Raw genomic sequence first — 23539 nt, 5'->3', positions numbered from 1 at the left:
GCATCCAAGGCGTTCGGTCTTTGAAACAACAGAAGCAGACGCTGATAGGAGCAATGGCTATGAAAGGCTTTGACCATGCTTTAACTATTTCACTCGCGCGGAGCGGGGGGAGAGTCGTAGACCTAGGGAGCTGGTATCGGTCTGTCTTCGAGAGCTGGAGTATGTTCCCCGGCCTCGCTCCGCTTCCCAGGTAGAAAGCCCGAGTGGACAGCTAACTAGTCTACGGAAGCCTCACACGCGCACTGAAACCTCGCGCCACCAGCATTTCTTGTCCACAATATCCCGCATAAAATGTGCTTGTATTTCTTTTCTTTCTTATCACTTATCAAACGAGCATAGTGATGACATATTAGGGAAAAAAGACGGAGATCAGAGAGAGGGAGGTGAGGAAGAGAGGACTTCGCAGAGAGAACTAACATGAATATGCAGGTACAGCAAGCATTGACCTTGAAGAACGCCAAGTGTGTTGATGAAGCACGGTCCCACACCCAGCGACTTCTTGGCCCAAGGTTGTACAAGGCTGTGTAGGCGCATTGGTGCCGAAATAACTAAGGGTGATTTCACGGCAGACACCTGCAAAGGAATAACTTCTCCAAGAAATAGAGAGGAGCAGAAGGGGACCGAGCGAGGTAACTAAAGGGAACTAGAAACTCAGCCAGATCCATTTGATAGGCGGATCTGCATCCGAATTTGTCCATTAGCAGTACAGAGTATGGAGTATTGCCGCTTATTCCCTCTTGGAGATTGCGCCTTTTCTTTCTTTTTTTTCTTTTCTTTTCCTTTCCCTTTTTTTTTTTTTTTTTTTTTTAAGAGTCGCCATGGCGTCAAGTTTGTCGTCCAAGAGTAGCCGGGGACCTAGTTAACCCTACGAGGTGTAGTCCTTGTATTCTACAACCTCTTGCGATCGCGTTGTCCACGGCGAGAGACTTCGCCATAAAGGTAGTGGCCGATCTCCGTCTTCCCGTGGTTGCCGACCAGTTCCCCTAGCATCGCCCCCCGACGGAGAGGCGCAGATGGTGATATCGACAGCTACCATCGAGATAAATCGTTAGAATCAGTCTCACAAGACAACATAACATGCTGGAAGGTGTAAGGCCGAATTAGCTTGGTTACCGCAGTCGCCGTGCAATCTTCCTTGTGCCCCTCAACAGATCATATCCGCCCGAAAACATCCGCTTCGTTGCTATCAAGAAGTCAATTGATCTTGCTATATGTCGCATCAAAATATCAAAAAGGTATGCGATCTCCAACAATCCATCAACTGATATTCCGCGGTTAACACTGCCCCCTCCACTGGGGCGGGTTTCTAGACACCGCGGAGTACTTCCCTATTGCCTTTTGTGATGTTCCTCAGGCGATATAATCAAAATGCCTTTGTTTGCTTTCGAATCGCAGAGCCCGAGTGCTTTTCACCGCTTCGTGACTCTAGAACAACATGTGCGCATCTAGTGAGCTACACGCGGGAACCGCAGCTTGGCCATGAACCACGGGATGTGCGAAGGCGGCGTTGAGCCAAAATATTCTTGTGTTAATTAATAGGGAGGAAAAGAAGGGCAGTCGATCGAGAACAACGCGCTTTTGAGCCTTGTCAAATCCCACAGAAAAAATAGAGGCGGGTTGAGTAGCTTCTCGCCCCTATTATCAAAAGGCAAGTTTGTGAGAGATTGTCCTGAGTGTTTGTCAGTTAGTTAGCGGTGACTCCTCGCTGCATCCTTGCCGCTGCAAACTCTTGTCGGGGTATTATCTGTTGCTTAATTAATTGCAACCATGTCATTTCCGGGATAACGAGTCAACTAACTCATCAGCATGTCCCAAGGGTAAGCAGCAGCTTGACTCTCCATATCATTCGGCCACAGAGGAATGGATATCATGCTTAGAGTTCTTAACCTTCGCCAGAAGAGGACAAAATACGGTTCTAAATGAACGAATGGGGGAAGGATCACACATTTTTAGTACCCTTGACAAACAGCTACATGTTGGTTGATGCGGGTGGATTCTCTCCTTGGTGCCCTATTCCCCGTCTTTACATAACTATACATCCTGGCCCCTGCTGGTATTCTCCTGGGCAAGACTCCGCCATCCTAGAAGCAGGAAATATTCACTCAGGCCTTTATGGGTGCCGATCAGCACTTGCACCAATTAACCACAAAGGAGGTACATAAATAACTTGTTTGAGACTGTCTCGAAATACCGGGCATCCTCTCCAGTGCAGGCCTTTCTCTCATAAGATTGTCCTCTGTCCCCACGATGCTATGGCGGACGATTTCGACGGCGATTCTGATATTTGCCTGCCATCGGGTCGCTACTCGCGATGATGATGTCGACAAATTAGTGGATTCGCAGATCCTCAAGGACCCATATCCCCATACCTTTACCATTTTCCAAAACAGAATAGCGATGAGGCTTCACTGTTTCCGATGCAGCTCTGTTATGGATCCAAATTGGAACAGGCGACCGTTGACAAGGTGTAAGAGCTGCTGTCATCAGGAAATCTCACCAGCATTAAGCTTGTCAAGTGTTATATGGAAAGGATCTATCGAACAGACGGTTACGTGAAGTATGGATTTCCATTCCAAGCTCTGGACAAAGACCGCGTCAACGGACGAACTCGTGGCCCTCTCCATGGGATTCCTTTTTTCCTTAATCACTAAGGACCGCATAGAAACAACGGCTGGCAGCTGGGCGCTGCAAGGCAGTGTTGTCCCTCGCGATGCCTACATAGTTCATAAATCGCGCAAGGCTGGCGCGTTGCTACTTGCAAAAGCCGGAATGAGCGAATGGGCCGAGATTCGCAAGATGGATTATTCTCAGGGATATGCCGCCTTTGGAGGACAAGGTCGCAGTGCTATAATTTCACTGTATACCCTGGTGGAAGCAGCTCAGGCTCTGCGATTGCGGTATCTATTAATCAGGCGCCTTTCGCATTGGACACTGAGACCGACGGAAGTGGCAATTATGCTATCTGTTAGAGATATACAATCATAATATGGAAATTTGCTGATATGTGGAATAGTTGTCCAACCCGCGGAAAGAAATTCTACTGTTGGCACCAAGCCCACTGTTAGCCTGACATCCCGTTCAGGTGTAATACCGATATCCGGCAATCAACTTGGTGGGAACGTTGGGAAAGGACAGTTCGCGACGCCACACATGTATTGGATGCAATCTATGGTATTGACAGACGGAATAATTATACACTGGTAAAGAAGGGGAAGACGCCCGGAGAGGGCGGGTATTCCCAATTCTTGACAGATAAATCTGCGCTCAAGGGCGCTGCATTTGGAATACCTTGGAATTCTTACTGGGGATTGGAGATTCCGCTCAAATCGCTCAGCTTCTGGAGCTCGTCGATCTGATTAAAGGTGCGGTTGCTACCATCGTCAGCGGCACAGAAATTACCGATTATGAGAGGATTATTCCTCCGGATGGATAGGACTGGGAATGGGGAACCAAATGCGGATATGCAAACGAATCTAAGTATATGATCATGAAGGTGGATTTCTACAACGACCTTCGGGCCTATCTTTCTGAACCGGAGAATACGAATACTCGGTCCCTCGAAGATATTGTTGAATATAACTATAACGACGACGGAACCAAAAGCAGACATCCCGATAGCCATCCCGCCTGGCTAGCTGGACAAGACAGCCTTCTTGCGTCGCTACCAAAGGCATTTAAAATGATCTCATAATGGTATCGACGACGCTCTACGCCATCGTGACCGCTATTTGGACGGTCTTCTCGTACCAACAAACGTCGGGCAAACTTGGATGATGCCCGCTCAGGCCGCATATCCGATGATCTCGGGGAGAACGCCGAGTCTGGTGTGCCGTATGGATTGGCAATCATGAGCACTGCATTCTCGGAAGCGAAGTTGATCAAATACGCGAGCGCAATCGAGGATCTTCCGATTAGTTCTGGCACCCAGTATTGGCGGATTCTGCCGAAGTGGCTTGGATATAAGAGGCGGAATATTCCTTTGTATAACACGATTTAGACATCGGTACGCAGGTAAAAGTCTGAATCATGGTTAAACACAAGCATATTTGCAGTTCCTTTGAACCTCGGTAGAGTTGCATCATAGAAGAGGATGGGGAGAGAGAGAAGACATTTCAAGTAACTGTGGAAGTTGAAGCAATTGAGAAACAATTGCCCCACGGCAATTACCCGTAGTAGAGGACCATATCAAAAAAACAATATAAAAAAGCTGGGTGCTTAGTAGCCAGCGAAACCCACACTCTCCCTGTTTGGCTATTCCACACGGCCGCACATAGACTTCGATTTCGCTTTATCTTCTCTAAATACATGAGGGGCTTTTTTTTTTTTTTTTTTTTTTTTTTTTTTAAAAAAAAAAAGGTTTACTTATGTTGCTATTTTCAGGCCGTTTTCATACACTAGTATTGAAATGCCGTTGCTTTGATAAAGGTTTCGTATGGTGTACAAGCACCAAGTGCACGTCTCATATGAGCATTTAGAAACTGGAGTCCGTAGACAAAACTTGCGTTGACCCAACCGAACCTACAAGAGCGGTAAGCGGGAAATCACAAAGGTCCGTTAGAAGTGGATTACTTACCCTTCTCTTGAGACACCCTTGAAGTCACTTCCCTGATTCCCATACTCGGCATCCACACGATGCGGATCAATTGGCCTCGTAACGTCATATTTCTCTACAACTGCACCGTTGAAGTCCACAAACGCTTTGGTGATCATGTACAGCCATCTATACGCTAGTCCTTCAGCTTCGTCTTGATATCCGTAACGTAAAAGTCCCGTCCACGCGAGCATCTGCTGCGGTGCCCAACCATATGGATAATCCCATTGGCGGTTGGGACGGTCAATACCAACGACACCTCTCGACTCTTCCGTTCCCGACACAAGGCCACCGTATGCTCGGAATAGGGGAAGAGCTTTGCTGACAAGTATCGACGCTTGTCGAGGGGTTGCAACGCCGGCCCACATGGTCCAGAAAGTGGTTGCGCTTTCGTAGGAAGTCATCTCCTTTTTGACGGTGTCATAGTCGAAGTACATGCCCTTCTCTTCATTCCACATGTACTTGTCGATAAGCGCCTTTCTTCGCTTTGCACGACGATCCCATAGTGCAGATGACTCAAATTCCCTTGCCTCATTCCCCTTTGCACGGAACTCGGGGGGAATATATAGTTTGTCCTTAAAGAAATCGCGGATTGTCCGGGCGATGTCGACTTCGTATTTATATAATAGGCAATTAAGGTCAACTGTCGCTAGGTTGGCGCATACCTTTTCAAGGCGGTATGAAGTGTCGTGTCCCGACTCTCGGACTGCTCGATCATGCAGGAAATACTCATCCAAGTCTGGAACCTTAATCTCTCCGCTGTTATATGCCTGGACAAACTGATCAAAAGTCATGCCGTGTTTCTCAGCATAAGGGGTTAAAATATGATAAAAATGAGTCGGCTCGGTCTCTGGCGGAACACCAATGCCGCCCGGACGGTATCTCGATAGCCCCGTATCAGGATCAAGTCTCGGCTCGGACATCCAGATACTATGATACTCTTTAATCGCAGATAGCATAGCATGGCGAAGAAACTCTAGTGAATCTGGCTCCGGTTTAATACGTTCATAGACTCTCAATGCCATGTCTGTGAGAAACGGAGGCTGAGATCGGCAAAGATAATATGATCGGTTGGCGTTGAGGATCTTCCCGTAATGCTTGATGCAAAAGCAGAAGTTTATGACCATACTTTTCGCCAGATCAACCCTGTCGGATACGAGAAGCCCAAGGGATTCCATGTAGCTATCCCATCCGTACAATTCATTGAATCGTCCGCCAGGGACCACATACGGCACGCCTCTCAAATCGAGTTTTCCAGTGACCGGGTCGACATATTCCTCCATTGCCAGTGCCAAAAGCCCGGGCTTATTGTTCAAGTCCCTCACAAATTCAGCGGTAATCTCTTCTTCCGGCGGAAGAAGCTGAACATCCAAACGCAATTCAGGTTGTGATTCTGCGATCTTTTTATAATATTCATACTGCTCCGGCGCTCCTGGAGGTACGTATATCCGAGGTCGCGGGTCATCCGTCCAATCCTTCGGATCTCTCCCAACAACATCAATATTAGAGCCGTCAATACGTCGCGTGAGAGCTTTCCAGAACGAATTATTGATTAGCCGAGACAAGCGGCTAACGGGATTTTCATTCAAGCGCTGCTCATCGAGAACAATATGTTTTCGCCCATAGTCCTTCGCGATGGTTAGCTCTTGGAGGAGGTTCGAAAGCATATAGGTGCCCCTCAAATCAAATCTGTTGAAGCCGGACGAGGCGGCAGTACCGACAGAGAACACCTAGATAACACAGCGATTAGATCTTTGTATTTGAAAGCATTATAGCCATTTCAATGGCAATACCTTCGGCCCCTCATCCTCAATTGTTATCTGCATATTTCTGTCCGTATCTTCCCTTTCAAGCAATGCCTCCAATGTCGCATCGACGTCGATGAGGAACCTTCGGGGATGAGAAACCTCATCTACAGTTAGAAAGTACGTTAGCACTAATTTGCAAAGACGAATCTCAAGCCATTCAAGAAGGAATTCAGCGGTAACCCACCGTGACTAGATCTCCTGCCGATAAAAGCACTTATCTCTGTAAAATCAAACCTCTTCAAAGACTAAAGACGAGCTGTAAGCAAGAGAGCCTGATCGATGCATCATGCAGAGTTGCAAGCGGCCTTAAGAGAAATTGAGACTAACCGATGAGTGTGCCCGCTTGTGAGTCCGAGCATGCTGTCCCACAATGCTCTCGTTTCCGCCGTAGTAGATGTCAGGATCGGAGAATGGATCAATACCGTCAGAGCTCGACCGAGAATGCCTTGAACTCGCATATGACGAGTTCATCCTACACGACGGACTGCAGTTTGCTGTTTTAGCGATATTAATGTACCGCCGGGTGTTCGAGTTCAAGGTCTGAGGTACGAATGGAGCTGGAGGTCAACGTGCTAGGGAGAAGATGGTCGGCGGGGAGGTTGAACGAGAACTTCGAACACAGGCAAATGCAAGACTTTGCCTGCTACGTCCGAAGACCGTGGAGGAAATGAGCTCACCCTTGAAAAGGTGGAGAAGATGGGCCGGGTGCAAGGTATTTGTGGATGTCACTCGTAGTATGACAGAGTCAAGCCGCCAAGGTGTGACGTTCAGCCGTTACAGCCAACCAGCCTGGAGGTCTCTGGCAAGGCCGATGATAACCTGGCTAGTGATTTCGGGGCCTTTTTCTTTTTTTTTTTTTTTTTTGCTTTGCTTTTCGATTAGATAAACGGCGAAGAAGAATGATTTGAGACAAAGCAGGATTTTTGGGAGAGCTTACCACAGGAAGGCTTTCCAGATTTTTTATCTCTTGGTCGCTGACAATTCACTTTGTAGAATTTAAAATACCCTTCGGAGGTAAGTTATGAGGCACCTGATCGCTGCTATGATGTAAGTAGCCCGACTCCACCCCGTCGTGTCTACTCACAAAAGCCAAAGGAAGATCTGGATTCAAGAGAATTACCCTTCTAGCACAAGGCCCGGATTCAGTGTGAAGAGGCAGCCACTTTAAGAGTGCTTGTCTCTGAAGATCAGATGAAGCATATAAAGGAACATGAAGGGAGTGTGTAATCCTTATTAAAGAAAAAATCCCCAGCCCTTTGTGTAAACCTTCCAAAAGTCCATGTCAAGACCTCAGAATGGAACTGAATTTTCAACACCATCTACCCCTGCTATCTCATATCAATCCAATGAATTCAAATCAGAAACTCTGCCCAGCAAATACAAAGACAACAATAATCTGAGAAAACTTGACTTAGAGAGATATTTGACTGTGTGGCTTGTTCAAAATACAGAGTAAGTTTCCTTCATTCATTAATTATACAACTACTTATAAGTGCATCCAGAGAGTGCAACTTCAGGGCATTAAAGATTTTGAGCACAGAGTGTTACAGAAAGCTAAAGAATATCTATAAGTATGAGATACTTGAGCATCTGCAAGATGCAGATCCTTCACACCCAGGCTACACTTACATCTCAACATTAGTTAATTTGTTTGAACATCAAGAGCCCAATGGGTGCCATGTGTACCTTGTTTTTTGATGGCCATTGAGGTTATACTCAATGTGGACCACACCTATCATCATGATCTTAAGTCTTTCTTACATTCTTCAACCACTCAATACTATGTGGCCTGGGTGAGCTGGTGGCTGCCCATGGAGCCATTTTCGGTGCTGTTATGAAATGCTAGATGGGTGGTGGGTGAGCTGGGTGATTGTATGGTGGGTGATGATGCGAAATCAGTGTTCAGAATGCGTGGTGGTTGTAACAGTGGCGGGCCGTGGCAGAAGGGCGAGATCACGTGTTACCAGTGGATTGGCTGAAAAAGGCATCAGAGAGATTGGTAAATCCAAAAAGTTAACTACGGAGTAGTTGGATAAAACAGTTTTGCCCTGAGTCACGTGCCCCAGGTCTTTTTGAGTGGCCAGGAGTCATCTCTTAGTTTCAACCCCACTCGCATTCAACCACCGCAAATGGTTCTTCCCCCATCCTCACCCTTCACCACCACCATCTCGTCTCCATCTCTATCTCGCAAGCCATGTCGCGCCCTTTCAAGCCGCTGCCTACATTCCCCAACCCCATCCAGTGGGATGTGCCAGGCCGTATTGCAGAGTTGCAGGCCATGATCAACAACCCTGCCACTGATGAACCACAAAAGCTAAACCTCCAGACTGCTATCAACCTGTATCATACAAAAGAGCTCCCAGGACGGTTTAAATGGATTCAGGACGGCAAAGTTGTTCGCCATAAGGATATTGATTTCCAGCGGCCTTTCTGGGTTGAGGTATTTCCCTTCAAACCCGAGATCTATCCACCCATCATGCTTACCCTCGTTTCAACCTAGGGTTATGGCCAGCAACTATCCTCCCAGATTATGATTCCAGCTACCATGCCAGAGCCATCTTTTGCGCCTTCTCAGCCCATGTCCAAGTGTGTACGCATTTTTACTTCATCTACGGAGTAGTACATCCTTGTGAAGACTGATTGGCTGACATACATACATCCCCGCTTCAGCCTTCGAACCATCAACTGGCACATCGCACAATGTACACTCACTACCCAGCAGGTCAAGGCCTTGGACACGAGGTTAGTATTCCAAACTTCTAGAGTATTAACTCAGCCATACACATCTGATACATATCCTTAAACCCTTTTGGGTTTAGCACACATGTGATCTCATGTGATCACTCTTGATCTGACTCTTTTCTGCTGCCAAGCTCCATCTCACCATAAGAGATGAGATCTCGCTAGCCGCTTTTGTAGCAGCACAACGAAGATTAGATTTCCATGCTCCAACACATACGAGTCCTCCATCACCAGCACTCCTCCGGGACTAGTGCCAATAGAGTATTTTGGGAAAATCCAGGTTCCCTCTTGACTATAGAAGGTATACCGCATCTTTGGGGAATTTCCTAATATAGTTTAGCGTCTCCCAAATCGGGTAAGGCGCATATCGCTGCTTTCGCAACTCGGGAGTAGTTACATGTAAATCTTTGATCTATCATCGCCGAAATTCTTCTCCATCTACTCCGTACGGAGTATCTTGATCGGAGGAGCTGTTGATCCTTGTAGCTTATGCCACCCTGGCTCACGCTATCCTGGCTTATGCCATCCTTGTAGCTTACTACTTGAATTGGAGTAAGCGATGCTAAGCTAGCTGGGGCGGTGAGATGCTGTGAGTTCGCCATTCCCTTAAGGATTCGATGGGAGCGCCCTGACTGGCCTCTGCCCCAGCCTGGAGCACGTCATGCTTCATTTTGCAGATCACATCAACTCCATCGCGGCGGCCGACCCCCTTGTCTTGAACTACGGTGCATTCAGCTATGTGCAGGGAGTTTTGGTGCCCGGCCATAGCTGGGCGAATGTGCGAAAAGCATTGAGATTGAAAAGAATGGATGGGGGTTGCATGGTGTTCTTGATTTAAAGCGGCTTGGAAGAGGTCTCAGGTCACGTCGCAAAATGAGAGCTTAGTAGTTACCAAAAGAGCGTCGAAAAAGGGTAACTCTGAATGAGTGCATCCCCATACAGCCTATAGAGGTGCTCTTGCGCTTTTCTGTGGCAAATCACGGGCCCTGCTCGCTGGAATTCGCCAGTTACACGCGCACGATCAAGAGGGAGGAGTTCTAGTCAAAACTTGACCGCCCTTCGGGTAGTCAAGCCACCCCGTGCATGGCCGGGTTTTGGCCTCGTTGCTGCTGGCCAGACAGCTTCACATATAGTTAAGTACCTGCGACTTATTGGCAACATCGCAAGTCGCCACTCGATACTCGCCTCTCTTTGGTATGTATTAAGTTAAAACGGGAAAATAGCAAGCAAACTTAACGTATTTGACTTTGCCCTCTTCACGGTTAAGTTTTTTGGACCGTGGACTGGAAGGAGAGCAGAAAACAATATCAAAAAAAGCCCCGTTATATATTGGAATCGTACATATGGTAATAATATCATGAATAGTATCAAATTAGAGCTTCGCCGCAATAGCGCTACCCCCATCCACCGTTATTGTTGCTCCGTTAATATATGAGCCGGCACGGCTACTTAGGAACAGACAAGCTCCAGCAACGTCCTCAGGAGTGCCGATACGATGCAGTGGGATACCAGCTTCGATCGAGTCCTTGAATCTCTTTAGCGTAGCTGCCATCATTTTGCTCTCGAACGGGCCGCAGGCGAGGGTGTTGGATCTAGAAAGAGTTAGCTTTCACTCAGTTGTAACTTTTATTGTCATACAGCTATTCCGGGGATACTCACGTAATATTTCTCTGGCCCAAATGGTGGGCCAACACGCGGCTAAGATGGTGCAAGCCTGCCTTGCTGGAGCTATATGCGAATGTCTCGAGGGAGGGAACACGGAGACCGTCAATGCTTCCAATGTTGATGATTCTGGCGGGATCCAAGGGCTTCGCTGCCTTCTCGAGCAATGGTGTGAAGAGCTGAGTGACCATGAAAACACGGTGGAGGTTGAGCGTCAGCACACGTGTCCAGGCAGAAGAGGGATATTCATCGTATGGTGCGCCCCAGTTGGAACCGGCGTTGTTCACTAGCACATGTAGTTCTGAGGGATCGTGAGCACGGAAAACCCCAAGACGGAGCTAATAGAAAGGACCTACTATCTTCTCTCTTAGAAAACTCCTCGAACAGTCTCTTGCAGTCTTCTTCCTTGTAGAAATCGGCGCGGATAGCATGGGCCTTGCCTTTCCCCAGGGCATTGAGCTCAGCGCAGGCTTTCTCACACGCAGCAAGGTCACGAGCGGTGATATACACGGTGGCACCGTTGGCAACGTAGCCCTCAGAGATCATACGGCCAATGCCTTTGGCGCCGCCGGTGACCAGCACAACTTTGCCCTGTCCCAGGGTGAGCGGGGGCAGATCATCAGGTAAGGATGGAAGGAACTGCTTACCTTGACGTCGAAAAGCGATGACGAATCCATTGTATCAACAGAGAAAAATTGGGAATGCACTGAACAAGTGATGAAGCTGAATTGAGATGCCCTCGGGTTGGTGTTGGGGGAAAGGTCGAGTGTTAAAGGGACCGACTCCCGCTCGCTAACAAGACGGCGACTCCGCTGAGAGCTCTCAAACAGCCGAGGCACGGAATAACTCTTCCAGTCTCGGCGTTTAGATTCGCCGACGCCATCCCAAGTTATCTTGTTAGGTAATCCAACTAGCACCTCGCTCACGTGACCCACATAGATTAGCCGAGATTCCCCTTTAGGTAGCTTAGCGGATGACAAGCATACAAGTCCTCCATCAGGTTATAGCCCTTTGCACTGAAGAGCAAGCATATAAGATTGATTTACAGCTTAATTGGATATTGAAGCTTACAATCAACACCCTGAACAGTTATTCTTGTAGATAATGAGATTTTACAAGCACTAAAGAGAGCATACATCAAAGTAGACACCTTCTATACATGCAAATCTCTGTAGCTTTCTGGCATCAAGCTAAAGAGCAAGTTGAATCCTGTAGCTTTCTGGCACTCAATCAGAGAGTGAGTGAAACATCTGCTAAATGCACCTAGCAAGCAAATTAAGCACCTGACAACACTAAAGCCATGGTGAACTGTACAGACAAATCAGAGCACCAAACCCCTGACCAGAAGGCTCTGATGAACCTTTCTATACCTCAAATCAAGCTTAGGCAGTCAAGTAGGCTCAGAGGTGACTGGCTAAATGATGAGCAGGAGTCTAGAGAGGAGAGTGAACTTCAAATATTGTACAAAATGATGCTGCAACAACAGAAAATAGTATAACAGCTGGCACAGCAAGTAAGTCTCTTATCAGGTCAAGTAAATACATCTGCAACAGTGCAGGAGAATCTGGAGCAAGAAGCTTAACAAGAAGGGGATCAAGAAATAGACTCTGAGGATAAACTAGAAGAATTTATCAGTAATCTTATAGACATGAATACACAAACCAGCAGAGCAATCAATTAATTCATGAAGATCTTGAAAATGGTAAAGAAGTCTATAACCCTGGCTGGGGCCAGCAACTATCTAGCATAGAGCAAAGCCATCCTAAAGATAGCTCATCAAGTAGATACTGAGAAGATTATCCTGAAAAGACAAGAAATCTCACTACAGTCAGAAAACTTAAAGATTTCACAATACTGGAATATTCAGAATAAATAGCTATATAGTCTAATTAACAGTACAATATCTGCACAAGCCAGAGAATACTTTAAGAAATCAGATAGTCTTAGTACTTACAAACTCTGGAAAGCTGTAAGAACAGCCTTTCAAGAGAGATCTGAGATACAGTGAGAAAGTCTATTAATAGAGTTAGTGAGAATGACATTACAGTTTACTGGCTTAGAAAGAAATTATATAGAGAGATTTCTAGTAATCTATAGAAAATTTGAGAGATTAGAGTTCAAATAACTGGACCACATCCTATATAATATTTTGAAGATGAATATTATATCTTAATGAAGAAAGTTCATACAGAACTAATTTGATATAACATGCCAGAGCAGAACAAATCTACTAGAGAAGAATTTGAAAAATCTATTGAAGAATATTCTTCATCAAATTCTCAAGAAAGATCAGAAGAAAGACAGCAGATCTACAAGACTAAATACAAATACAATAACAAGCTCAGATCTCTAAAGATCTTATAAGAATACAAACTCTGAATTTAATTCAGAAAAGAGCTTACTGTAAAACTGAAACTGCTATATCTGTAGCAAATCTGATTATTTAGCTAAATTCTGCAGATCTAACAAGAATATGAAGTCTAATAAGTCTAAGAAAGACTCTAAAGACAAAAGCAAGAAAGCAACAACAGTTATAACAGATAAGATTTATTCAGTTCATAAAGCAGTCTTTTCTATAAGAGAAGCCTGTAAATTCACAAACAGATGAATTCTTGACTCTAAAGCTGGATTCCACATAATTTCATGTACAGATCTAGTTCAAATGAACTCAAAGAGCCATGCAACACAACTACTTATGACAAATAGTTTAAAATCAGTTATCAGAGAATTCAGCACAGCTAGTATCTAAACTGACAATGGTGAATTAAGTATTGGAGAAATTAGAATTGTGTCTGATCTCCAGGTTAACCTCATAAGCTTTAGAAAGCTTATACAAGATGGCTTTACAGTAGAACAGCTTTGTGTTAACAGAGAACATGTCTTTCTACTAGAATCAGAAGATAAAATACAGAGCTTTGAAGCTGTACTTAATAAAGATGATATTCTAGTCCTACAAATGTCTAGAATATGCAACTTACTGGCATATGTGTTTTCAGTACCTATGAAACTTCTAGAGCTCTGCTATGTAACAGCAACTCTAGAGAATAAAGATGACAATAACATGCTTTTGGCATCAAATCATCTGGCAAAGAAGCCAGAAATCAAGAAGAATACAATGGTCAATTGGCACAAACACTAGAAGTATCTTAATGCTCACAATATAGCTATTTTAGCTAGAGATTCAAGAATGGCAATGTGAATAAAAGAAGTAAAGAAGCTAGAGTTCTGTAAAATCTGTACTAAAGCTAAGCAAGCTTGCAATTCATTTGAATCTAGAACACACTTTATAAAGTCTGGAGCTAAAATTTTTATTAATATTACAGGTGATGGCTATACTCTATCTACAGACTCTAATTCTTCAAGCTACAGCAGAGCAAAGTATTTCCTACTTATAATAAATGATGCCACATAATACAGGTGAATCTATCTTCTGAAGAAGCAGGTAGAAGCTCCAGAAATTCTGAAGAACTGGATCAACATGATCAAAGCATCTACTGAATGAAAGATTGGCACTATACTGTCTAATAGAGCTTCTGAATTGACAAGTTAATAACTGGCTGAATTCTACAGAAGCAAGAGTATACAACAGAAGATTATATGCCTATATATATCTTAACAAGATGAAATCAGCTAACAAGAAATACAACTTCTTTGCAAGCATACAAGAAGTATACTTATAGACTCAGAACTTTTTAATAAGTTATAAAGTGAAGCTCTCACTACAGTCTTCATAATAATAAATCTATTGTCTACCTCAGTGCCTCTATACAGATACAAGAACACAAAGCCATTGATACTCTTTAAAGTCTGAACAGATCACTAATCCTATTGCAGATAAGTTTATAGATGGGAATGTAACATCTATATAAAGATTTTGAATGAATTCTTGAAGCTTCAATCTAGATTCAAGAAGATCAAATTTATAAAATATTGTGGCATGCATACCTACAGGCTTTGGGACCCAGAAATAAATAGTATAATGATCTCATAAGATGTTATATTTAACAAGAAATTGGATTAAATCTCTATAAATTTACTAACTAAAGCTAAATACATTGAACTTCTGGAGAAGTATGATTATATAGATTTATTGAACAGCTGGCAACACAAGCTACTAGCTTATCTTGTAAAGAAGAAGTCAGAAATCATAAAGAAACTTGTAGACAGTAAATTAGAAACTCTAGAGCTCATGTACCTGGGCAAAGAGCAAGAAATTCTTACAGATACTATGGAGAAAGAAGAAGTAAATAAAGCTGAGCTTCCAGTGCTCAGCACACATACAGATATACCAAAATCCATCACCAAAGTTAAATACTCTGAAGAGTAGCTTTATTAAAAGAAGACTCTAAATATTAAAGTCTTCAAACTATAAGAGAAAGATATCTGAATTCTAGTTAAAAAGAAATCTGCAATACAGATTCTCTTTAGTAAATGAGTATTTAATAGAAAGCTTAACAATACAGATAGTACAGTATAATTTAAAGTCTGTTAAGTTGTATGCAGATTTAAACAGCAAGAAGATATTCACTACAAGAAAATCTATACAACAGTTGTCAGTAAATCTATAACAAGAGTCTTCTTTGCTATCTTAACAGTTAAGAACTGGAAGATCAGAGTCTTTGACTTTGTGACAGTCTTTCTAAATAGTACTCTTCCAGAGAATGAATATGTATATGTTCAACTACTCACTGGATTCAAGCACAGACAGGGTAATCTAGTAGAGTTCTTATACCAGAGACTCTACAGATTAAAGCAAGCTGCTAGACTCTGATATCAAGTAGCTACTGACTATCTGAAATCTCTAGAATTCCAGATCTCTTTATATAATATAGGCCTACTCTACCACAAGAGAAAGCAAATCTATTGTGAGGATCATACATGTGGATCAGCATGACAATGAATCTCTAGAAGAAATATACATGAAAAAGAGTACACAAGATAAAAGGTCTGTATTCTGGCAACTATGTACAACTTGTAAACAAGATTGCCACTGGCTTCCAGCAAGAGGTTTGCACAGTGACAGCCTTTTATATGTGCTTGCAAGCACATGACTTAGTGTCTTGTGAGGATACATGCAACTTTCAGCAGCTTGTGAGCTGAGGCCTCTGGCCTTCACAGGTGCTGTTTGTCTATATAAGAGGTTCACAGCAAATTCTTACAGATTCCTCCTTCTTGTAAGCCTTGGTCTCTCAAGACAGCTGTCTTGTTAAAAACCTTCATGAGTAGAAAAATAAAAAACCTCTTGGAAAAAATAAAAATTTCCTCATAAGAAAAAGAGTACAGCTTCACTAGAGATGTGATATCAACACAACTCTAATAACACAACAGAACCCAATAACACAATAATATGTAGAGAGTCTCTATTGTTCTTGCTAACCCTGTGTCACTATTAGATAATGAACACTAGCTTAAGAGAGAGCTTTCTCTTGCTTTTTCTTTCTCTTCTTTTCTTCTCTTTCTTCTCTAGCCTATATCATCATTATCAAGATAAGTGAACTCTTCAAGCACTGCTTCACATGGAAGACAGGCTCACAGAAGATCTCTGATGTTCTGAAAGAAAAATAACTTCACTTTAATGTTTCACACAATTGATTGAAAGGCCACAAGCTGGTGAGTTCACCTCTGGTTGTGTCTTTGCTTCATGTGGCCATTAGATTTTGTTTTTGTGTGGGGTTTGGTTTGCAGAGAGACTGATGCTTGCTAGCAGTTGCTGCTGGTATGCAGTCCTCTTCCCCCCTCTCTTATGACTTGTCTCTGCTTTCCTCTCTTGAGAGGACCCCCACCCTCTTTTTTGCAGATGAGATTGAGTCTTTAGTGAGTAGTTGCAAGAAGTTTGGAAAGTGTTCATAACTGACAGTTCTAGAGTGTTGTTGTTCTCTCTCTCCCCCCTCCATCAGTTGTTGCTGCCCCCCCCATGTCAGCTTAAGCTGTAAGTGCTTCTCACAAGCTAATATTGGTTCACATGCTGATGAAGTTAGGGTTCTGCTGCTCTGTCTCCCCTCTCTGCAGTTGTTGCTCCAGCTCCAGCCAGAAATGTGAGTATTCTCTATCACATTTCAGTTTGCAGCTAACCTTCTTTAGATTGTTATTGTTGTTCCCTCTGCACCAGCAGGATTTGTGGGTGCTGTAATTCTGCAGAATGCTTGAGACTGCCCAGCACCCCTCTCTGTAAGACCAACAATGATGGTTCCAGATCACCTTCACCCAAATGCCACCAGCTACTACTTTTACTGATGCATCACAGGTCAATCTGGTGGTCCTTCCAGGCCTCCCCCCCCATACAGGGGCACAAGCTTTGTCTGCCCATGAAAGAGCATGGTGTTGCAAGCCTATCCAAAGACCTGTGCTTATTGCTGGTTTGGATAATCCAAACCAGTTAACTGTGTACACTCAGCTCCACAAGAAAATTCTTGTGACTCAGGCTGGAGTCCAGCCATCATCTGGACAGAAGTGCTTCACCTGCAAGAGAGCTCAGCAAGGCTATAGCAATATAGTCTTTACAGAGTGCATCTCCACAGACTTGGGTCAAAAATATAACAACTGCCTATACTATAGGCATCTTGCTTGCTCTTTCCAGCAGTAAGATTATGGATAGTTGTTACAGGTCTTCATGGGAGGAGCTGGAGGCTCTAATTATATAGTCTTAGTTTAGTTTTTTCTTCTTTTGTTTTGAAATCAATTGAATTTAGTTCAGTTTGACTATATCTTTTCTCTCTCTAACTCATTTTCTAGTTCCACTACCTCCATTCATCTCTTTCACAAACCAGGCTTGTCCAGATTTCTACTATAGAATTGTTGGAGTAGCTTTCTCAGTGGACAGACATTGCTTACAGAAACTCATGTCTTGTTCTTCTTATTATCATATTCTTTTCAATATACTCTGTACCACAGCTTGTGACTCTCTCTCTTCAAGTCAATTATCTTGCAGATCTGGTACTCCTTTTCATTCTCATTCATCTTGTGAACTTCATAATGAGATGAGCTATCAATTCCTTTGCGGGTCTTGTGTTCACAGAGCAGGAATACATGAAAGATATTATAAGTTTACAGATCTGGAGGCAGTTCCAGTCTGTAGGCTCACAAGCCTATCTTCTCCATAATTCTACAAGGTCCATGCCTCAACAAATCCAGTTTTTTGTTAGGCCATGTGGTCTTGATATTGTGAAGGTTGAGCCATATCTTGTCTTTCACCTGGAAGGTCTTTGTGGTGTGCTTCTGGTTGTAGTACTTCTTCTGGTAGGCTTGTGCCTTCACAAGCAATTTCTTGATCTTTTCATGGAGCAATCTCATTGTCTCTGCCTGATCTCTTGAATTCTTGCACACATAGTTATACTCATCAGGGTTCAAGAATTCTGTTTATGGATTCAATTCATATGTCAGCTGGAAAGGTGATTTCTGTATGGAAGTCTGTTGTGAGTTATTGTATGTGAACTCAGCCATTGGCAACCACATCATCCAGTCATCTTGATCATAATTAATATAGCTTTGCAGGTACTGCTCCAGTACACTATTCAGTCTCTCAGTCTGATCATCAGTTTGCAGATGGAATGCCATACTCATTGCTCTTGTGATCTTCAAGATGTAAGTCAAATTACCCCAAAATTCACTTGTGAACAGAGATTCTCAATCTGTTACTATACTTACAGGTAATCTGTACAATCTCACTATCTTGCAAATAAAGAGATGGGCCAATTTCTCTGATGTCAGCTTCTTTGTTGTAGGGATAAAGTAAGCCATCTTTGTGAACCAGTTCACTACAACCAGAATACAGTCAAACTGCACCTTCTCAAAATTCAGACTTGCAGGAAGATCTGTAATAACATCCATGCTAATAGATTCCCAAGAGTAATTTGAAATTGGTAAGAGTGATAGTTCTTCTTGGGACTTTCTGTGAACTCTTCTTGAGCTCTGACAGACTCCACAGACTTCACAACACTTCTTCACCAGTTCTCTCATTCTTGGCCAAAAGTATTTGTGAGCTATAAGCTTGTACATTCTTGCTGTAGCAAAATGCCCTGCAAGGGGTAGATCATGATAATGTCTAATCAGCTCTATTCACAGAGTCTCATTCTGAGAGATGTACACACAACTATCTCTATAGAGAATACCCTTCTCCTCTTTTCACATCACAAATTTCTTTGTACCTGTCTTAATGCCTTCATGGACCTCAGCTGTATAGTCATCACTTTGCAGTAGATTTGGCAGTAATGCCAACAGGTTGGAGCTGCTCTTTTCATAAGAATTCTTCTTACAGACCAGGTCTTTGGTCTTCTGAACCTGCATTGCAATCTTCTTCACTTTGCACATGTCTCCCAAGACAACCTTCACAAGTAGTTTCTTGATCTCAATCTGAAGCTTCATGAAGGTGAGTTGCACATTCTCATCTCCTCTCTCTTCTCTCTGGTTTGGAGAAACTTGGACTGTTGATTTCAACTTTTCTGTAATCTCTTGCTTCTTTGTGAGCATTACTTTTAGTTGGTTTGCAGTCTTACAACCCTTCTTATCATCTAGACCAGCCTTCTTGATATAGTCAGGTCTTTGCAAGAGTTCATCTGCTGGATTCTTAGTTTCTTTCACATGGTCAACTGTGAACCAAAAGACTGTCAGCCTTTGCATCCAGCAGACCTGTCTTCACAAGAGATCTTGAGCAGTCTGGAAGTAGTGCAAGCTATCATGGTCTGTAAGAACTTGAACTGGTGTTCACAAGCCTTCCAACCAGCAGCACCAATATCTAAATGACTCCACAATCACAAGCAGTTTCTGATCATGAATGCTGTAGTTCATCTTCACAGGTTGCATCTTCCACAAATAAAACCCAACTGGAATCCAGATGCCATCCTTCACCAGCTGTAATAGAATACCACACACTGTGAAGCCAGATGCATCTGTTTCCAATCTGGTCTTCTGTTCCATATCAAAATAGTGAAGCATAACAGCTTCTGCAAATGCTCTTTTCAGACTTATGAAGGCTTTGTGATCTTTCTCAGTCATGAAAGTGTTGGCTTCTCTCCTCATCTCTCTTCACATGTGTCTGCTTAGCTTTGCTTCTCCTCTCTTTAGGAGAGCAGTCAGGCTGCAGGCTATCTTAGAGAATCTTGGAATGAAGCACCTGTAAAAGTTCACAAATCCTAAGAAGACCTGAATCTCTTTCTTACTGGTTAGCTCTGGCCAGTCAAGAATAGTGTCCATGCAGCTCTTCTTCATAAGAACACTCTCTGATGTTATGACATACCCAAGGTAGTCAATCTTGTGAGCATTGAACTTGCACTTTGCCAGCTTGCAATAAAGGCCTGCATTCTTGAGTGCCTTAAGTACTAATTTTACATGCTTCTCATGGTCCTTCTCACAAGCCAAGTACACAACCACATCATCAAGATAGGCCACCACAAACACATCCAGATATTTGCTAAGTGCCTTCATAATATATGATTGGAAAGCTGCCAGTGTGTTCACAAGTCCAAAGAGCACTACCAAGTACTCAAATAGCCTCTGTGGAGTTCAAAATGCAGTCTTCCACTCATTCTCTTTATGAATCCTCAGTCTATGGTAGGCATTCTTGACATCCAACTGAGTGAATATTGCAGCTCCCATGAGCTTATACAACACATCTTTAATCAGTAGTAGAGGATATCTATTCTTGACTGTTTTTGAATTCAGGTCACAATAGTCCACACACATTCTTAGTTCACCATTCTTCTTGAATGTGAACAGAATGGGTGCTCCTGCAGATGACTTGAAAGACCAGATGAACCCATAAGTTAGAGCACTGCTCAGATATTCACAAAGAGCCTCTTGCTCAGCTTATGAAAGTCTGTATGTTCTTCCAAATTCTGGCTGCTTCTCTGGTTCAAGATCTATGGCCAAATCATCTTTATGGTGTAGTGGCAGCTCCCAAGCTCTCTTGTCACTAAACACTTCCACAAGTTTGTGATAGGCTTCTGGTATCTGGAGGTCTAGATCTGCTGTCATCATCTGTTCTGATTTGCAGAGAGTCATCATATAGATAGACTTCTCTTCTTCCACAAGCTCTGAGAGGTTAACTGGTTTAATCTTTGCAAGTGGGTCATAACACACAGTTTGGAACTCTAGCCTTAGTTTCTTGAAATACATCTTGGGATTGTGTTGCTGCAGCCAGCTCAAACTCACTAGCATCTCATCTCTTATATTTGCAACCATCACTTGTTCATGAAACAACTGCCAGTTTTTCTGAGAGTTACAGACTTCAAAGAATATATTCACAATCCCTTCCACAAGAGTGACATTCTCATGATTTATAGCAGTTTCAATCTCTATAGGCATCTTGTGCATCTCTAGGTCTAGCTTCACAGCTAATCACAAACTGATCACTAGAGATTAACAGCCCAAATCTATTAGTGCTGACCAGGTAATACTTCTGTCAGTTGGGCTTCACACATCTAGAACAATAGGAGGGAGAGCAAGGAGACTATTCTTGAACAACTTCATTATATTGATTCTATCTACTTGTGACCCCCTAACTTTCTATTTGCTACTCTTCTTCTTCTTGAGACAGTCTTTTGCAAGGTGGCTCTTTTGGCCACACTCAAAGCATCTTTCATTCTTTTTCAAGACTTTGTGATTCTTAGTAAGGTCCTTCCCCATCTTCTGAGCAGGCCTCTGGAGTTAACTTCTCTTATCTATTTGCAGCCTTGAGTCATTGATCTTCATACCTCTGCAAGCACTTCCAACTGGATTGGTAGACTTTGTGTGTGAGGCATTCTTTGCATAGGCTACTGACACACTTGGTCAGAGCCAGGTAGCCAGTGCTACTATGTCATTAATATCATCTGGTATCTCCAGCTGTTCATCCAGTTTGGTTCACATGAACTTATTCAAGCCCCATATAAATAGATTCTTCTTCATTTTTGCAGAATCTTCAAATTCTTCACCAATCTCTGTTGTGAGCTCTAGAAATTGTTGGTGATAGGCATAATCAGTTTCATCCAAACTTTTGTGAAGGCCAAAGATTGCTCACCAAGAGTTTTGTGTGTGGTTTGCTGGATCTTCTAGCCTTGCACATAGAAATTCTTTAAGGCCAGTCCAGTTGTTTTTTGATGGATTGCCTTCACAGTGGGCCTCCCAAAGGTCTTTCTCAATATAATCAAGTCCTGTGAGGGCATACACAAGGGTATCCTCATTATTCAGTTTGCTTGCATCACAAATGAATTCAATATCTGAGATGAACTGGTGATATTCTGTGTAGGTTCCAGTCTGGTAGTGCTTTGTGTGTTGTAGTGGTCTCAAGATCAACAGACACTTCATGGGTGTTGGGTTGGAGGTGGCCATATCAAGAGATTCACTTCACAAGTGCTTTTGGGTGTTCTGGAGAGCATTCAACTTCTCTTGCCATTTCACCATTTTCTTTAGTAGCTTGGTCTTCTCGCGAAGCTGTTGGATTTTGTCTTTTGGTGTCAGGATAGACTCTCTCTCTGAGTTTACAGTGCTTGTTTCATCAACAGTTGAGAGAGGTGAGGTGTCAAGATTGGTTGTCTCTTCATAAACTTGGGTTTGTTCTTCAGATAGATTTTCAGCTGGTGTTTCAGGTTCGCGAGTTTCAGGGGGTTGGCTTCTTTGTGTTGATACCATTGTCAGGTGTCACCAAAGAAGAGTGGCAAAATGTGAGGATTGTACATGTGAATCAGTATGACAATGAATCTCTAGAAGAAATATACATGGAAAAGAGTACACAAGGTAAAAGATTTGTATTCTGGCAACTATGTATGACTTGTAAACAAGATTGCCACTGGCTTCCAGCAAGAGATTTGCACAGTGACAGCCTTTTATGTGTGCTCACAAGCACATGACTTAGTGCCTCACAAGAACACATGCAACTTCCAGCAGCTTGCAAGCTGAGGCCTCTGGCCTTCATGGGTGCTGTTCATCCATGTAAGGGGTTCACAGCAAATCCTTACATCTATCTAACTCTACATGTTGATGACTGCTGTATAATAGAATTCAATAAAGCCAAAACAGAATAACTTATTAAGAAGCTTCAGAAATACTTTAAGATCAAGAAGATTATAGAACAGAGCTGTTATCTAGATATACAGATCTAAAAGCAGCTAAATAGAGATCTTTTTGTGAACCAGAAACAGTATATCAAGAATCTACTAATCAAATATAGAATGGAAAACTGCAAACCTTTCAAAATATTAATAAAGAAAGAAATAAGCATCAAATTTACACCAGATCAGACTCTCAAAAATGAAGTTGACAAGCAGACTACATCTATAAATTACAGGAAAGGTCTGGACTCTCTACAGTTTCTAGTTACATGTACAAGACTGAATATTATATTTGCAGTTAATTATCTGGCAAGATTCAACAGCAGGCTCAATAGGGAAAGCTGGATGATATTCAAGCAGATTTTATACTATCTCAAGAGCACAAAATTGAAAGAAATAGTCTTTAAAAGAGATATGGATTCTGAAGGCTTGAAACTGGCAGCCAGTTTGAATTCTGACTGAGCTGGAGCTGATCCTGTATACAAATCCACCAGCAGCTATATTATTACCATGAATGGAGCTCCAATATTGTGGAGATCACAGTGTCAGATGTCCATCTTGAAATCAATGACTGAAGTAGAGTATTTGGCAGTTAGTGAAGCTGCTTGTGAACTGGTTTGAATCAATAATCTGTTGATAGATGCTGGAGTAATTAGTGAAGGCTCAGCAAGACTAAGAAGCTCAAAATTAAGTATTGACAACAAGAAAGCCAT

The 23539-nt window shown here is 43.0% G+C and overlaps 6 protein-coding genes across 6 annotated transcripts; 4 read left to right on the top strand and 2 right to left on the bottom strand.

Moving 5' to 3' along the window:
* Nucleotides 1-2559: 2559 nt before the first annotated feature.
* On the top strand, nt 2560-3356 carry CIMG_10854 (amidase; the record flags this gene model as incomplete). Its single annotated transcript, XM_001248220.2, has 2 exons — nt 2560-2897; nt 3083-3356. 2 exons carry the CDS (start codon nt 2560-2562, stop codon nt 3354-3356), a joined length of 612 nt encoding a protein of 203 aa, XP_001248221.2.
* A 1038-nt stretch (nt 3357-4394) lies between these two features.
* Nucleotides 4395-7230, bottom strand: CIMG_01994 (neutral trehalase; the record flags this gene model as incomplete). Its single annotated transcript, XM_001248222.2, has 6 exons — nt 7077-7230; nt 6727-6971; nt 6584-6644; nt 6385-6503; nt 4574-6321; nt 4395-4518 (listed from the first exon to the last, which is right to left on the bottom strand). The coding sequence occupies exons 2-6, from the start codon at nt 6868-6870 to the stop codon at nt 4395-4397; spliced, it is 2196 nt and encodes a 731-aa protein (XP_001248223.1). The 5' UTR covers nt 6871-6971; nt 7077-7230.
* A 253-nt stretch (nt 7231-7483) lies between these two features.
* On the top strand, nt 7484-8097 carry CIMG_01995 (uncharacterized protein; the record flags this gene model as incomplete). Its single annotated transcript, XM_001248223.2, has 2 exons — nt 7484-7851; nt 7902-8097. Exons 1-2 carry the CDS (start codon nt 7679-7681, stop codon nt 8095-8097), a joined length of 369 nt encoding a protein of 122 aa, XP_001248224.2. The 5' UTR covers nt 7484-7678.
* A 425-nt stretch (nt 8098-8522) lies between these two features.
* CIMG_01996 (uncharacterized protein) lies at nt 8523-9477 on the top strand. The gene is made up of 4 exons (XM_001248224.2): nt 8523-8839; nt 8900-8989; nt 9070-9141; nt 9273-9477. Exons 1-4 carry the CDS (start codon nt 8594-8596, stop codon nt 9390-9392), a joined length of 528 nt encoding a protein of 175 aa, XP_001248225.2. The 5' UTR covers nt 8523-8593; the 3' UTR covers nt 9393-9477.
* Nucleotides 9478-10440: 963 nt separating this feature from the next.
* Nucleotides 10441-11559, bottom strand: CIMG_01997 (short chain dehydrogenase/reductase family protein). The gene is made up of 4 exons (XM_001248225.2): nt 11451-11559; nt 11160-11394; nt 10801-11104; nt 10441-10733 (listed from the first exon to the last, which is right to left on the bottom strand). The coding sequence occupies exons 1-4, from the start codon at nt 11478-11480 to the stop codon at nt 10514-10516; spliced, it is 789 nt and encodes a 262-aa protein (XP_001248226.1). The 5' UTR covers nt 11481-11559; the 3' UTR covers nt 10441-10513.
* A 4720-nt stretch (nt 11560-16279) lies between these two features.
* Nucleotides 16280-17849, top strand: CIMG_12734 (uncharacterized protein). Its single transcript, XM_001248227.2, has 5 exons — nt 16280-16413; nt 16511-16617; nt 16667-16732; nt 16782-16838; nt 16885-17849. Exon 5 carries the CDS (start codon nt 17012-17014, stop codon nt 17384-17386), a length of 375 nt encoding a protein of 124 aa, XP_001248228.2. The 5' UTR covers nt 16280-16413; nt 16511-16617; nt 16667-16732; nt 16782-16838; nt 16885-17011; the 3' UTR covers nt 17387-17849.
* The last annotated feature ends 5690 nt before the right edge of the window (nt 17850-23539 follow it).

Source organism: Coccidioides immitis (assembly GCF_000149335.2).
Source record: "Coccidioides immitis RS genomic scaffold supercont3.1, whole genome shotgun sequence".
NCBI classification, from domain to species: domain Eukaryota; kingdom Fungi; phylum Ascomycota; class Eurotiomycetes; order Onygenales; family Onygenaceae; genus Coccidioides; species Coccidioides immitis.
The sequence above is the reverse complement of the archived record's forward strand: the minus strand, read 5'-3'. Positions and strand labels throughout refer to the sequence as shown.